The following is a 16,862-nucleotide window of genomic DNA, read 5'->3' as shown; positions in this document are numbered from 1 at the left end:
TTCACTATAACGGAGACTTGTATATCATACAATGGAGCCATTTGCCCTCCCTCACCCTACATAAGCGGAACAGGCGGTGCCAGTTTACCAGTGTATTACTAATATCAGTAAAAGGATTCGTACACTGCCGTGAAAACACAGAAGGGAGTCCCCCTAACTAAACGCTGACGTGGGACTTCGTAACCGGTTAAATTAACTGGTAATGCGGAGCTGAAGTTAATGCACATAATTTTCTTTTTCAAGTCAAACCCAGTTCTTCCATCGACACATGTCACGTGCAAAGGAAATACCACGTCGCACCTGATCACCCCCAGCGACGGCTTCCCAAGAGTAACGGATACCAATCTCGAAGGTCACGCTTTTAACCGTACTGCGCGCGGCCGAAACAAGCGCTGACACGTCGAGGCCGCCATTCGTTTTTTGTAGAATACCCTATATGCAAACTAATCCCGCGAATACTTCGCTGTACGGGAGAAGAAGAAACCAAGCTCGGCAGCAGCTTCCGCAGCAGTGCACACAACTAGCGACAATAAAGCAACATAGCGATAAACTCAGGATAGCGCCTTCTGTTTGCCGTGCCTACTCCACTGCGCGAAATTAGCCCCCACTAGAGCAAACAGGAGAGCCGAGGAAAAACAAGTACACTTCCTATCATCGCTATGACTGGCTGCCGAAATTTCGCGGCAAATGCTAAGTGTATTCTCAAGTTACACCAGGTGCCACTTAAAAATATAAAATACAACTTGCCAATTAAAATGAACATGAGGTCTACAGACACTTAAACCAAGCTAGGACACGGGGAGGAACAGGAGGAATTAGCATGGGGAAGTACGTCTATTAGTGATTAAAAAAGAAAAAGTGCAAGAAAGTTGAAATAATCTTCGCAATATTTTTCAACTTTTATCAATACGAAGCTTTTGCGAATTTTAGTTTTAATCCCAATTCATTCTACATAATTAAAAGTTAATTCCCCCTATACTTTCGTTACCTTCACTGTCTGTTGGCCTCATGGTTGCTAAAATTCGATATCCTCGACTGAGTGCTTCATTGTGAACTGCAATGGTAGAGTCAGTGCTGAGCTGCCAATGCAGTGGAGTCTTTTATTCAAAGACAATTTTCGTTCTACAAAGCCATTTTTCCAAGAGAATCACTTCCCCGGACAGAAAAGTTAGAAGGGCAATTTTTTTTTACTGACAGCAGGTTAATAGCACACAGGCGGAGCAGCTGAGAAGTTAACAACTTGTCAACGTTTTACAAAACCATACTTCAGCAAGCCAGTACAATCCGTGAAGCTCGCACAGGAACACAAAATATAAAGGGATTCCCCTGGGCACGAAATATCACCAATCACTCCGCAGCCTGACATTACACTACACATCCTGTGTAAGCCTTTTGTTCAATTTGCATATGATACGAGTGTTACTGTACAACAGTTTATATTATCAGAAAAGAAAACGAAGACTTTTTTTTGTATTTACGTAACTTCACCTGCATGGTCTTTGTGACCGCTGTACATCCTAAATAAACATAAATAAGCTACAACTGACTTATGGCTCAGTAAAATTTTCAAGCCATTCAAAACCCCACCATCATTACTTTGCCATACAGAGATGATGACTAGAGGAACGAGAGCAGAGCTTCCATTTTTCAAACTTCACGCTGAAACCCCTGCACCACTGGTAAGTCAGTGCGCGGTCCCAAACTTCCAAAGCATTTTTTTTTCTTTTTGCACAGTTAGGCCGTTGTACTGTGAAAGTTTGTGAAACTTGCAAAGTTTTGTCTTTGTGTACATTAGTGCTGTCCTTCTCTGCTGATCAACCGAACACTTAGAAAATCCATAACCTCGCGGCAAGCTGTTGCAGGATCGTCCAAGATGGCATCGTAGCCCGTTTCATTTCTACGTCTTTGTGGCCTAGCAAGGCCTCTCTCATGGCAAGCGTGGCTTTTCATTGGTAAACCTACTGCTTGTTCTTTTTAGTGCCACTTTAACCTCCATCAGATCGACATTCTGGTTAGCTTCACAACATTCTGTAGTTGGTGAGAAGTCAGCAATGCAGTGGCGAATGCCCGGAAAATTAAAACCATGAAGCCAACAGACAATGAAACCAAAGATAGCATGGGGAACATTACCTGCAGTTGCAATTGAAGTGAAAAAGGGCATCTGTCGCCATGGACAAGAATGGTGCTGGCTAACACTCCGGGAACCAAATTGTGTAAACATGCACAAACACCCAAGCAAGTCGATGGGAGAACAACAGTCGCCTGTAGGTCAATTAATGAAGCATCGTACACGTAATGCTGAAGATGCAAGCTCAACACCCACCGGCAACAAGTTCTTTTCGTTTCATTTCCCCTTACCTTATCATTTTCAGATGCCGATTATAATGACAGGCAATTTCTCCTATCCTTTCCTTGGCTTCACCGTCTATTGGCTTCATGCGAGTGTGGAAAAAAATAATCCGGGCCCCTCAGTCCCTTCTTTTCGTTCAAAGCAAACATCTATAGACGAGCCAGTCAATGACATCTACAGACGCTGCCTTCTCTTTCCTCATTCTCTGACCTAGATTGGCCTTGCGAAGCCCTCGCTATGTAAAGCTGTTTTTACCAAGCTTGATGTTTGCTTAGAAACAAAAAATAACGAAGAAACTGTGACCCTGCTATGTAACACAGCAACATAGTTCAATGTTCTGAAAACGACATTGTCCACTCCCAAGCTTTTGTTTCGTCATGCTATCATGGTATGTTATGCCATCAGGCCTCAAGCAAATGAAAACTAGAGTGCACACCAGAATGCAGCTCAATGTCCAGGCTCAGCTAATGCTGTCAGCAAGTCATACAAGTGAATTTCGTGTCCACATTCTAATGCTGTATTTCCAAAATAGCTTTTCTATTCTCTATATCAAAACTACACAGCAAGCATCAGCATAAATAATTTGGGGTACGGTCCACTCTTGAAGGAAACACCTAGCGCGTAATAATGCCAATATGGCTGAAAAGCTACATTATAGAAACCCGATTTCTAGGGCACATCAGCCCGACACCTACACACTAAAACATATGTATCTCCTTACATCATAACTGTAATTGGACACGAGTTGCCAACTAGGTTCTCTCTTTAAAAGTAGACCGTACAGTACATTAGACACTTAAAAGGAAATTCCATTTCCAATTAGAGGTATGGATGCCATTTAATTGTCACCTAGATAACCCCTGCTCGAGCCAATGGAAAAAGAACATTGCCTGAAACTCTTCCACGGTATCACTTCAGCACCGAGGGTATGATACAGGAAGTACCGACCACGACAAAAAGAAATGGATGACGCATGTTGTCAAGCCACAGATAACACCCGAGCGCACTGTAACAGTTGCTACGCAGAAGCCAAAGCGCAGATGCTGCACATCTGCTCGACAACTGCACAAATAGATGCAGCGAGCGAATGTGCTGGCTATATAAACACGGCACGTGACGGCGATTCGGAAGATGCGCCCGATGACGACGTAAAGTGAGCTGGGCTCGCACGACAGGACAAAGGCTCGCTCAGACGAACCCTCGAAAGACCTGCCACTAAATCTACTGCGAAAGGAAAGAAAAAATAAAAAAACGGTTGCGCCAAATGACGGTTGCATCGTTGATGTCAGAGGTGTTGCACAAAGCGTTCGTCGCAAGAATGCACAAGGTTACGAGAGAAAGCAATAAATAATAATATAAAAAAAAGCATGCGGTAAGCTCACGTTCCGAATCGCCGCCTGCGCCAACAGCTTTGACATCTGAAACAAAAGAACACGATTATGAGAACAAAGCGGGTGGCAATAAAGCACAGAAAACGGAAAAAAACACTAGACATGCGTGGAGTCCCTAACGGACGGCTCGACACTCGTCTAGGGTCAGATAAAGAACGAAAGCTTTTGGAGTGTCGTTACAAATACTTGTGCAACAAATGCAGCAAGCGCGCGACTGGAGAAAAGAAGAACGAATAAATGCTACGACGCCTTCGTTAAAGCTTTATGAAGCATCGCTTCTAGAAAGCAAGAGTGGAAAGTCCTCCCGCCAGAAAAGCTTCAGGCCGCCACTCCCTCAGCAGTTGATCTCGTCTTCGCACGCACAAAAAACTATTTCGCGCCGCTTAAGTTTAACTGTATCTACGTATGCCCAACCGGTCGACATACAAGCCACTAAGCTTGCTTATTAAACGATCGCGTTCAGATGACATTTGAATATCAATGCGCAGCTGCTACAAATAATGCACCGTACCACTTCGGAAACAAAGCGTTTTGTAGTAGGCTTAGGAAGCGCTCGCACAATTAGCTCGTCGGCGGACAAAGCAAGACTGACATGCCTGGCGAGAACGGTGAAATGCAGAAACCTCACCTGCGTTCTCCATTGGAAGTGTTTGCTCTAGCGCACAGAAGAAATACTGAGGAAACGCACGAAAGGCGAGAACGCTTGGCAGTTGACAATGTTTTTATACGAGCCGCCGCGCACCTCGTCACTGGCGTCTATGACAGTTGTCGGGACACGCGATTGGACGAAGAGAGCGGAACGGCAGCGCCACCTGGCGCAGTTTATTCAGTTTCAGTTTCAGTACCGAGATAGAAGAGAAGTGCGGCTTATGAGCGAACAGAATGACTTTCGCGGTTGGTTCTGGCAGAGCAAACGAGGAAATCCGAGCAAACGCTACAGCTACTGCTGCGACAATTTTAATTAAGCAGATTGCGCAGTGAAAATTGAGCATGCCTAAAAGGATAGTCGCAATTAGGACAAGCTGCGAAGTGAAATATTGTACTACTCGTGAGCGAGGCGAAGGCACAATCACAGTAATATAACATGTCATGGGTCGTCAAAATATACCATTGCACTACTAAGCAGTTCTGTCAATGGTTAGCTGAAGCAGTGGTCGAGGTTCCTCCTAATATATAATTTTTCGGCAGTTCTTCTAATAACAACTGAACGCAACCATAGTGCAGGCTTCTTTACTCGTCACAATACGAGGTGGCCAACGCGCTGCTATGCTATTCGAGATAAACTTACGCAAGCAAACGGCTCTGATGAATCAGAAACCGAGCCCCCCTCTCACATGCAAGAAATGGTCCTTCGCGTTTTTGTGTTCCGGACGATCTCGAATGCATACGTCGCATGGCGCCGTTGGCACGTCTGTGGAGTCCACATCACACCTATCAGCGCGGGCTCACTCAGACCAACAAAAACTAATCTCGGAGGCTATGCTTTTGTGCACTGCCGGCGCCCAAACTACGTCGTGGGCACCACGTTATGTACACCCGCATTACAGTAGGGCTGGTATGTACAAACTACGTGCCTTTTACCACTGCAATAAGAACGAGATTTGGGCGAATCAGTAATATTTCATAGCGGATACATATCAATGTATCCACTTTGAAGCACACCGACACACACAGGACAGGACATCGACAGAACGAAAACGCTTGTTTGTTGATCATACATTCGGTGCTCCGTCTTTTTTTTTTTTTTTTTGCGCCGATGCATCTCCTCTCTCACTTTGCCGCTCTGCGTTCTCTCGTCTGTCGAGCATGCACAAAATACTTCAGCGTGTCCACAAGACGCCTTTTTCTCCGTGTGAGGAAAACATATTTTAATTACGCGCTGGATCATCACCTGTCCAGACTTACCAGCATAAAAAAATTTCTGTGTATTCCGCAAATCGTGGCGTTTACACTTGATACAATAAATACCACGTAAAAAGATCTCTCAATTTGGAGTGCATGCCTGTGACCTCAAACACTGCGTGCTCCGTTTGTGCAACAAGATCTCGGAGGCCATGAGTGCGACAGGTGCGTGCATGCTGCATACATTCCAGCCATCCAACAGCTGCCGGAGCTATTTGCATGCCATGAATGAAATATTTTCCAAGCTGTGGCCTGTCGCAATATTGGAATATTGCCAGTGATGAGCAGGTCTTTATTAGCAAGTTTTGCTAGCACTGCCAGTTTTGCATACCGAACTACGATACATGGAACCATATGCTGCGCGATCCCCATGGCCTAACGAAGGAAATGAATTAAATAACAACTATAACGTAAATTTCTAGAAATGTACGGTTCGTACCATTCGCACAATGCCTTCGCTAATTACCACACGTAATTTTCAACCTTGCACAACACTGTACTTTGTCTTAGACATGCGAGTTTGGAGAAATTAAGTGTCGTGTGATAGGAATGAGGCACACCACTTAATCGAATTTCTGCACATCAGAATTGTAGTGCTCACTTTACCTACTTGGATTGATTGATTAATTGGATGGTTAATTAATTGATTAATTGGTTGGATGATTAATTAATTGATTGAATGATTATTTCATTGATTGATTGATTAGCTGATTGGTTGGCTATTTGATTGATTGGTTGGCTGATTGATTGATTGATTAGCTGATTGGTTGGCTATTTGATTGATTGGTTGGCTGATTGATTGATTGATTGATTTCCCAAAACAGAGGGCTGCGGATCATTTTGGTCACCAGCATCCCGGGCGAGCAAAGTATAAACGGATACTTTTGCATCGCCCGTGCTCATGGGAATGAGACCGCTGCGCCAGGGAATCGTAACTACGGCTTCTTGCTTGGGAGCAGAACGCCGAGCCACAGATGACGCTTTTAAAGCGGCTGCTTAATTTCGCTTCACACTGTCAAACAATTAGATCGGGCGTTGCTGAAAAAAAAAAAAGAAAATTCGTGCACTACACACACACGAAATTACGGTCTCAAATTTATTAGCATCCACACGCAGATACAATTCTGTGCATCGGGCAAAAAAACAAGAAATCCGACGACAAAGCGGGAAAGGCCGACTCGCTAAACGCAGTGAGTCTTGCGACGACCGAACCGCCTCGCAGCAACGTAGAGACAGACGACGAGCGCAGAGCAGAAGACAAGAACGCAGCCGGAGCCAAAGTACTACCCCTTAAAAAATGCCTATTAACATTGTTTAGGATTTCTACTGACTTTCTACTTACTTCATTGACAGTCTATTTACGTTTACATTCTAGTAACATTTGTTCATACACTGACGAAATACTTCTTTCTTACTTTTGTATAAAGAATGTTTTAAGTACACTGTTAAAAGATTTCCTTCTTACTTTTGTATAAAGAAAATTTTAAATCCACCGTTAAAAGACTTCCTTCTTACTTTTGTATAAAGAATGTTTTTAATACACCGTTAAAATACTTCCTTCTCACTTTTGTATAAAGAATATTTTGAATACGCCGTTAAAAGACTTTTTTCTTACTTTTGCACATAGAATATTTTAAGTGCCCCATCAACATGTATTTTTCTAGCTTTTGTTTGTATAACAACTTTAGTACTGCGTCAAAGGGCTCGTTACTTTTGTGTAAAGAATGTTTTATTATACATCATTGAACAATTTTTCTTTTTGGAGGACAGGTGTCCTCAGTACGTCCACAGCTCGTACTGTTTGCCGAAAAATATTTAGAATGGGAAGTAACTTGGGAGAGTTGTTGATAAATTTTTCTAACAGACATTAATGCCGATATATGACATACTCAGGAATCAAGCTCTTTGTTTTAAATCATAGTTCCCAATCCAAGTGGGTAGCCAATCGTTGACGGAGTGCTACTAAAATGTTTAAAGAAATATCTTCGTAAACTGTTAGAACTAATCTTTTTAAAGGTCAATTTTGCTTGCGCTACACCACCTGACAGGTGTGATAGCGGACTACTGTGCAGGCCGCGCACCAGTTGCGGAGCTTTATCCCGGCCTTGGATGCTGGTGAATTAAAGGCCGATTTACGCTTGAGCCGTGACGCGTGCGGTCGTGCAGAAAACTGCACATTTCGCCCACTGGTTCACAAATTTTGGCATATGCACTGGGCTCGCACATGCAGTGTAAACCGAAATGTGTGTACCAGTCTGTGAAATGTGCAAATTTTCACCCGACCACATGCGTGCGGGCAGGCGGGTGGTGTGGCGTGGGGCTCGCACGTAAATTTGCCCTCACCACGCACTGCTATTGCAATGCCACCAATTAGCTTTGCAACGAGATAATCAGGTCAGTGCGCTCCGCGATATATATAGTACGCTCTAAGCTGGAACGTGTCAGCATAGTAGCGTCACGATATTTGTTAAAAAGAAGAAAATGGGCCGAAACTCAGGGTAACACGGCGCTGGAACGTTGCCGCTCAAATGTCCAAAAGGCTGCAAAATACAGCTGCTGCTGAGTGAGAGCGAGTATTTGAACCTAGAACCTAGGTACCTAGGTTAAACCTAGGTTGGGGCGATGTAGGTGTTTCGTCGCCTATTGTAGCAGCAATCTAGCTATTTTTGCTGCTATTTATGCTTATGCTGTGTTGTGGCTAATTCATCGATGCAAGCCAACCAGCAACGTGTTTCCAAAGCCCACGGTGATTTCTTCGTTCCTTGATGTGAACGTTTCTGCAACTTCTCTGCCAGCTGCGATGCAGTGTCGTGTGAAGTGATTTAATATTGGCACTGTCCGTGTTTTAAACTGCACAAACAGCGAACAGCTGTTCCTCAAGACTGCTATGCGCCGAAGTTCTCTCTATCTCCAAATTACAATAAAAGGTACGTTCTTTTCCATCATTTCTCACAAACGTATTATTTTGATGTTATTTTATTTCAGTTTCTTATGCCGCATTTTGGCAGGTAATTATAGCGCGAACTGTAACGACGTGAAATGTTTTAAGAACGATTTTCTTACCATTTTTAAGCTGCCCGGTGTCATGCGGTTCGCTTGAAGCTGCTATAAACAAGAAGCGTACAAATACTTCATTTTCACAGCGTTCGCAATGACTTAATGTCTGGTAAATATTGTCGGATCATGAACTCATTCTTTGCTCTTTCCTACTCTGGCTGCACAGGATGAGAGATAGTAAAATATTGAGCGTATAGTTTCACGGTTCACAATTACATATGTTTCAGCGAACCGGTTCACAATGGCATAAGTTGCACTGGCTAGGCAAGTGCGAATGTGAAAGAAAACCATTCGCACTTGTTTAACCACTGCAACCTATGTCATTGTGAACCGGTATTTTTTGACACTGATATTTTGTTTTCGAGTAAAAATAAATGAACACGTCAAATTACAGAAGCGTTCCATATAATAAGGCGTGCTTAAAAATGCGCCAGTCAGCCATTGGTTACTGTCACTGACAAAGCATTTGTATTCTTGAATACTGCTTCATGCTCTGTAATCTGCTTATATAAAAATGGATGACACGTTTTTCACATGCTCGGTGCAGCTAGCTGGCGCTGCTACGTTCAGACCTTCCAAAAATAACCATCTGTGAGTAAGCGCTCGCGTGTCCACATTCTCTGCGTCCGTGTCTATTGTGCGCGCTACGAATTTCACCATGAATAAACCATGTAATTAACTTTTTGAGTGAGTAAATCCTTTATGCAGATAATTGGTAGAGAAAACATTTTGGACACTCATAATTTTAATAACATGTAGTAAATACAACGCAGCAAAATGTGCCCCATCCTTGCCATCTCCTCTGCAAGTAAACAGTAAACAGCGATGACGGTTACAATTTTAGCATTCACATGAACCTTGTTAAAAAGCTGTTCTATGTATGTGATATGCTAACCTGAACATGATGTTAACACTGACCATCTTGTTTCTGTGGAGGGTTGGTTCATTCTGCAAACATTCTGAGAGACATCAGCTCTGAATTTGAAAAATACATTATAATCGATGCTGGCTAGAGAATATGCGACAGCTGCCATGCCGTAATCAACTAAGTCATTATTCATTTATTATTTTTATTAATTTCTCTACTACTTCTCTCACAATTCTGTGTAAATACTTTTGTGTGAATAAACTTCTTTCAGTGCAAAGTTGCATTTGTTTTCCATGTACATGCACCTTCTAGGTTGCATACTGCCTTTTACCAACATGTTCACACATACTGAGAAATTTTTACACTATGCTACTAGGTCGTATGTGGGACAAATGTTACTAGGGGTATAGTAAGACGTCAGTAGCAAGTACATAAGCACATGTAAGTAAAATATTGCCAGAGTGTTACTAAAGAGCCTAAAGACTTGTGTTGGTTGACGGTTAGTAGAATGTTTACAGGCCATCTATGAACATGCTTCAATTGAAGTACGGTAGCCAATTCTTGATAGGATACAATTCTTGATAGGATATTACTAGGGTGTAAAAAGAAAAATGTTAATAGGTGATTGGTAGGAAGTTGGCACAACGTTTACAAACATTGTTCAATTGGAAGAATGTTAATATGGGGTATAAAGAAAGCTTGTTAATAGGTGATTGGTAGGAAGTTAACAGAAAATATATGAACATTGTTCTTATGAAAGAATGTTAATATGGTGTATAAAGAAAGCTTGTTAATAGTGGATCGGTAGGAAGTTAACATAGAATATATAAACACATTTATTTTGAAAGAATATTAATATGGTGTATAAAGAAGGCTTTTTAATAGGGGATTGGTAGGAAGTTAACAGAAGATATACGAACATTTCTCTTTTAAAAGAATGTTACTAGGGTGTATAAAGACAAATGTTCATAGGAAATTGGTAGGAAGTTTAAAGACATCCTATGAACATGTTTCTATTGGGAGTTGGTGGCCAATTGTTTCTAGGGTGTTACTAGAGCGTTGTTAGGATGTATAAAGACAGCTGGTAGGATTTTAATTGACTGTTGGTAGGTTCTAGTAACCAAAGTCTAAAGACTGTCTAAAAAATGTTGCTAGGAATTTTTACAAGGGGCTGCTTCCGGACTGCCCGCGTGTCGTCCTCCTCCTCCGGTTTTCTTCACACGACGTCCCGCAACCACGGTTAACTTTCGGGACACGGTTTGCAGCCGACGAGCTGCCGGGTTTCGGGGATCGGCGCTTCGGGAAACGAGCACGAGTGGACCTGCGGACAACGCCGGAACTCCGAGGCCATCGAGCAACCGGTCTGCGCATACTGGCCGAGGGGCTTGGGGTCCCGCATGAAGCGCACCACTTCGGTCACGGTGACGACGAACACGTCGTCCATGGTGAGGAGCCAGTCGACGAAGGAAAGGTAACCCTGCCGGCGGCCCGGATTCCACAGCCAGGTTTCGTGGATGAACACCGGGAACGGAGCTCTGTTGGTGTGGTAGTACCGCTCGAAATTTGACCTGTGTGGAATCGTATAGAGTGGGTATGAAAAAAAATATGCGTAGAACGCGTCGACGATGATCGTCAATGTAAGCGAACAGACGAACGCCTGTGGGAAGCTGTGTCCTTCATTAAAACAATGATACGCTTGAAGGCGTATGTGTTTGTTCCTTGAGAATGTTTAGATATGGGAAGTGTTGATTGTTTGATTGCGTAATTAGTCAGAGAACAGAGCCGTGAACCGGCACATTTGCAGCGGTATAGCATAGGTGGTTATGCATGCTATATTAGCAGGTTCGTTACATGTGTTTCCGCCAGCGGCAGGAGCGCCGGCCTGCACGGCGCCCGTCGGCTCCAGGGTGGACTTGAAGACAAGCCCACTTGTCGAAACGTTGGCTCCTGCTTTCACCTTGTTCTCGTTTGGCTCATCGCCTCAAATTTCCATTTCCCGCCCTCCCCGTGTTAGGCCTAAGCAAGTCGTTCAGGTTCGCGTTTTCTTTCTTTTCTATTTGCAGCACGCGCGGCCGCGCGTGTCAGGCGCACCTGAGGTAATCCAGCGTGTCGTCCTCCGTGGTCGGCTGCGGAGTGCAGGAGTCGGGCATGGCGCAGCTGCTGCCGAGCGCGCGCGATCGGTCACCGCGCAGGGTGCTCCGATAGAAATGGTCGAGCGGCACCAGCCACAGGCCCGGGTAGCTACCACGGGGACACGACGGCACCGAGCATTCCATCGCCAGGCCGTAGTCCAGCGTGTAGGGGAACACGGGCAGCTTGTCGGTCTTGTTGATGTAGCTGCGCGTTTGAAACAACGAGCAGGTATACATGTGCAGCAGCTGCAGACTTCTTCGCGAAGAACGATTGCACGCATATACTACAAAAAAAAAAACGTGATGTGTGCCGTATGGCAAGCATCACGTATGGTATGCCGTATGGTATGCCGTATGACAGCAGTGCACTGCCGCTGCTGTCATGAAAGGGGAAACTGTCGTGCGCACCCTAAAGTATACGAAGCGGTCGCGTACAGAAAAAAGTGCCGCGCTGCTCGTTGCCAAATATTCCCCCATATTGTCACACTACGCCATGTCTGCGCTCAACAGTATGTTCGTCGTTTATTCGGTAAAGGAGAGGAGGAAGGCAGTATAGTTAATGGTGGCTGCACTGCGACTCCCTAGCTGGCGCGACTGAGTCCTCATCATCGAGGTAACGGCAGTAGCGAACAATGGCTGTTCATGTTTACATAGACGTTTTCATTTATTTATTTACCTCATTGTAGGGTATGTAAATAATTCCCTTCCTCCTCTCCCTGTCTTTTTCCTTCCTTCCATTCGACCCTCACATGTTGACTGTCGCTCAGGTGTATCGGCCGATGTACAGCTAGACTGGAGTTACAGTGCGGTCTTCAAGTCACAAAAATTAAAGGCTCGACCGTACCGGCCGTGGCTCCGCATGCCGGATGGGCGCGACGCGATTGTGAAAACAGTCGGTGCGTGCATACTCACTCGATGCTGACGGAAGAGTCGTAGACGAATCCGTTCTGCCGCATCATGCGGTACGCTTCTCCGTTGCCCGGCTCCAGGTGGGGCGCCCGCGCTCCCACCATGTCCCGCTCGGGGATCAACGCGTAGTCGCGCAGCAGGTCGCGGTCGCCCACGAACTCCGCCTCCCACCCGGCGACGTCCAGGGTGCGCCAGTAGCTCACGTTGTTGCGGTGCCTGCGGATGTGGCCCATGTATCGGGAGAACGTATTAGACTATAACTGCGAGCAATGCGGTGGGGCAGATTTTGTAAGGAATACTGGTCGGGGGTGCCGTGCTGGAAATTGTCAAATTCCACCGTGCTGTCGAATTCACCACCCCAGCTGTCAGCCATGATTGGCTCAAAATGCCGCCATCACACAATTCGACAATATGCCGGAATTCGGCGATGCCCAAACGAACAGCACCCCGGGTTACCGGAAACGCGGACGGCAGAGGCAACGTGGCGACATCCTTCGACGCTCTGTCGAAACGCAATTCGTCGTTTTTTTTGTGCTACATGACAGGTGTTCTCGTCGAAGAAAAAACGTAATAAAAGGAAGCACGACTTAGCTATTACGTCAGTGGCACTCAGTGCCCACTATATTGAGCTGCAGCTGGGTACAACATGGTTAGTCACTGTAATAATATATCTTGTGTTCCCTATGCGCGAAATACATTTCCCGAAAAACGGACTTTTCAAGCTCCCTGGGGGACGCAACAATGCCCGTGAACCCTCGCAAAAGGATTGCAGGAGCAGCCGCACTTGCCTCCCTGCTCACCGCAACAGCAACGACAGTCCAGGGAGGAGGAATGTTAGAGAAGGAGTAGAGAGAGAGATAGAGAGAGAGAGGGGAAGCGGGGAATGGGTACGACCGGATCCTGTCCCGACGTAGTCGGGAAACGGGTGACCAACCTTAGCCCTCTGCGTTCGTGGTATTTCACCTAACGTGACACGGGAGGAGCCGTCAGAAAGGATTGCTCATTTGGGCTCTCTTCAATAAAGCAATGAGTGAATGAGTCTCTCTGTGTGTACTACGTGGACAAACACAAGTAGTTCAGGCAAGGTAAGGTATAACATTAACATGACATCGCGACTGTCGTATGCCGTCAACATCACCGCCAAAATACCGTCAATGAACGCAAACAGAACACAAATGGTACAGCCTACAACCAATGGTACACACGACTCACGTGATGGAGTGGATCGCGATCTCGCTGCCCACGCTGTGCAGCTCGTGCACGAACGAGAAGTCGGTGTGCTTGGCCGACACGAAGAACGTGGCGGCCAGGTTGCAGCCGTTGGCCCGATTCCGGCGCCTTCCTGGACCGAGCAGCTGGCGGTAGAAGTCCATGTTCTGCTCGTTGACCGCGTCGTCGAACGTCAGCATGACGAACTGGGGCATGCTGCTGGCGCTCAGGTTAGCCGGCGGTCGCGTGCCCAAGCAGAAGCAGTTGTCGCGCAAGCTGCACACGCTGGGGTCGCACGGGGTCGCAGATTCCGCGACAGTGGTTTCCCAGGCCCACGGCACGATGAAGATGAGGCTTAGCACGTACCTCGTCATGGCTCTAGCTCTCCCCTTCCGAGTCCCCGACGATCACTTAATTTGTAGTGGGGAATTGTGCCAGTCAGTATTCAGTCCAACTGAGCAGAAGCATGCACAAGTTCTGCAGGTTCTGTAAGCCTGCAGGTTCGACAAGACGGCCAAGTATAGTCTACCTTGGAATCACAATGACGTTCTGCTCGCTTCTATAACAGCAGCTGTTGCGTAAAGCGTTCGCATGTATATATACTCAGCGTAACTTAACAGACGCACAGGCAGATTCAAATTTGCAGGCTTACGAGACGGTATCGGCACTTCGCAGTATAGTCTATACCTTGGGACCCCGCGGTGACATAACTGCTTGGTTTTACCACGACCACAGGGAAACTGCAACCGGATATCACGAGATATTTGGAGCACCTGCCTGCCTACATCGGTATGAACGTGCAGCCACTAGTGAAACGGAATTCGTTGAGTGCGTCATATACATGCTCTGTACGCATGACGCGCAGTAAACAGAAAACGTCTCGTCGCCAACAGCTGGCGTGGCGCGATCTTTACGCGGCCGATGCACTGCATACCCGTGTCGTCAGCGCATGTCCGCTGTACCTTCCGGTACCGTCTTCGCCGCGTACCTGCTAAAATGACTGACGGTGTTGCAACGCCTGTTTCACGAACCTCGACCGGCGTTACTATTGGGTAGCGTGGCATTGTCGGCAGGCTACAGGCGTAAGGTAGACCATGGGCGACCAGGCAAGGACGAGACGATTTCTAGGGTGAAACTTGCATTGTTTATTCAATGGCTGATGAAGGATAAGAAGAAGAGAATGAATGAATTGGAAAAGTAGATTGCGGGGCCCCTCAAATAGGCCCGCTAAAGTCGTAGGCGGGATCTTGCTCACGTCAACGTGACGTGACAGGCACCGAGTCTGGTTCTGGATGGGTGGCTGATCCCTTCTCCCAGGTGACGTTTCCACGTACTTGCCTCCGCTGGCGGCAACCTGCAGGTCCTGTCTGTGCGACCAAGGGTGCTCCTCTTGGTCGCACGCACAAAGGGGCCTGTCATCACTGCGGGGCGCCTGCAAGACCGGCATCCACACGAGACAACCATAGGAAATTAGGAATTCATCCTCCGTTTCGGTTGAGCAGGGTCTTTGAGCATCCTTTGTGCCCGGGGTACAAGGATGCTCCAGTGTACACGCCAACCGTAACAGCATCTCCGGAGGGGGAGGAAGATCCCGACGCGTAGGGGCCAGCAGCGAGTGGGCGGGGGATCGGCATTTCAGCTGCAAAATTTCCCTCCGGGGTGACGGACCCTTGGTTCGTAGCTGGTAGATTCCTGGGAGTCGTTCATCAGTCCCCGTGGCGCTCTTGTGTGCCTTTTCTCCCAGGTCCGGTCTGGTGAAACTGGACTTGCAAAACGGTCTCGCTGGTTGTCGTCTCCTGTTTGGGCAAATAATCACTCCAGAACAGTGCCGGACGCACAACCACGAAGTAAGCGAGCACAAGGCTATCCTCCCCCAAGAAACACCAGGCTTTACAAAAAAGAAAAAGAAAACCCGCTACTGGTTTTTCATCCCTTTCTCACGTCCTCCAACCCTCAAACACTGAAAACAGCCATTTCTTAAAAGCGTTAGGTCGTGGTTACTAATATCAGCTAACCATCAACTACAACTTCGCGATAAAAAAAAAATACAAACATAAAAATGCCAGAGTGAGCATGAGACTTTCGCTACTCTAGGGGCAACGACTCAGACCGTCGGCATTGCCGTTAAGTTCACCCTTCTTGTAACGAATATCGAAGGTGTACTGTTGAAGAGCCAAGCTCCAGCGCAAAAGACGGCCGTTTTTCGTAGACGTGGACTGCAGCCATGTGAGGGCACAGTGGTCAGTCTCTATGGTGAACCTTGAACCAGCGATATAGCAAGATAACTTCTGCACAGCCCATACTATGTAGGCGCATTCCTTTTCTGATGCACTGCATGCTTCCTCACGAACTGAAAGCTTTCTACTGGCGTACAGTACGGGGTGTTTGCTTTCGTCACCTCTCTTTTTGACAAAGCACCACCCCCATACCCCTGTCACTGGCATCACACTGAAGAATGAATGGCTTAGAGTAGTCGTGCGCGTTCAACACTGGCTGACTCGTTAGTGCTTTCTTCAGCATACTAGAAGCCTTTTCTTTTGCGTCATCGCGTTTTACCGTTTGCGGTTCTGTTTTTCTGAGAGCATCTGTTAAAGAACTTGCAATCTCGGAATAACGCGGGATATATCTTTGGTAATAACCCGCCAAGCCAAGGAATGACCTGATGTCCCGCTTGGAGCGTGGTTTATATTGCGGTCACTTTAACCTCGGAAGGCCGACGATGGCCTTGCCCTATTACATGACCTAGATAAGCTACCTCCGCGCGCCCTAATTGGCATTTGGGAGCCTTAACAGTTAAGTTGACCTCTCGTAGACGACACAACACGGCTCGCAAGTGTTGCATATGGTCCGCCCATGATGAAGAAAAGATTGCTATGCCATCGAGATACGGAAGTGCAAAGTCCTCCATTCCTCGTAGCATCTGGTCCGGACCTTAAGGCTAGAGAAACAATAGGGAGCATTCTTCAATCCGAAACTCAGGACTTTCGGACGGAAGGTTCCCATCGGGGAAATAAACGCCGCAAGTTTGCCTGCCCTTTAGGTCA

General features: G+C 46.4%; 2 protein-coding genes across 2 annotated transcripts in view; both read right to left on the bottom strand.

The window, feature by feature from the left end:
• LOC126527255 (uncharacterized) overlaps nucleotides 1-4,506 on the bottom strand; it is a 30,990-nt gene extending 26,484 nt beyond the window's left edge. Inside the window, exons 1-2 of the mRNA XM_055068634.1 lie at nucleotides 4,370-4,506; nucleotides 3,733-3,768 (exon numbers count right to left, since the gene is read on the bottom strand). Of these exons, the coding sequence (XP_054924609.1) occupies nucleotides 3,733-3,768; nucleotides 4,370-4,382 (49 nt within the window). The 5' untranslated portion in view covers nucleotides 4,383-4,506. The remainder of the gene's footprint in view (nucleotides 1-3,732; nucleotides 3,769-4,369) is intronic.
• A 4,904-nt stretch (nucleotides 4,507-9,410) lies between these two features.
• LOC129383845 (chitin deacetylase 1-like) lies at nucleotides 9,411-14,514 on the bottom strand. Its single transcript, XM_055068771.1, has 5 exons — nucleotides 13,822-14,514; nucleotides 13,398-13,401; nucleotides 12,613-12,863; nucleotides 11,660-11,905; nucleotides 9,411-11,136 (listed from the first exon to the last, which is right to left on the bottom strand). Exons 1-5 carry the CDS (start codon nucleotides 14,190-14,192, stop codon nucleotides 10,809-10,811), a joined length of 1,200 nt encoding a protein of 399 aa, XP_054924746.1. The 5' UTR covers nucleotides 14,193-14,514; the 3' UTR covers nucleotides 9,411-10,808.
• Nucleotides 14,515-16,862: the final 2,348 nt, after the last annotated feature.

The sequence above is a fragment of the Dermacentor andersoni genome, chromosome 9 (assembly GCF_023375885.2).
Source record: "Dermacentor andersoni chromosome 9, qqDerAnde1_hic_scaffold, whole genome shotgun sequence".
Classification (NCBI taxonomy): domain Eukaryota; kingdom Metazoa; phylum Arthropoda; class Arachnida; order Ixodida; family Ixodidae; genus Dermacentor; species Dermacentor andersoni.
The sequence above is the reverse complement of the archived record's forward strand: the minus strand, read 5'-3'. Positions and strand labels throughout refer to the sequence as shown.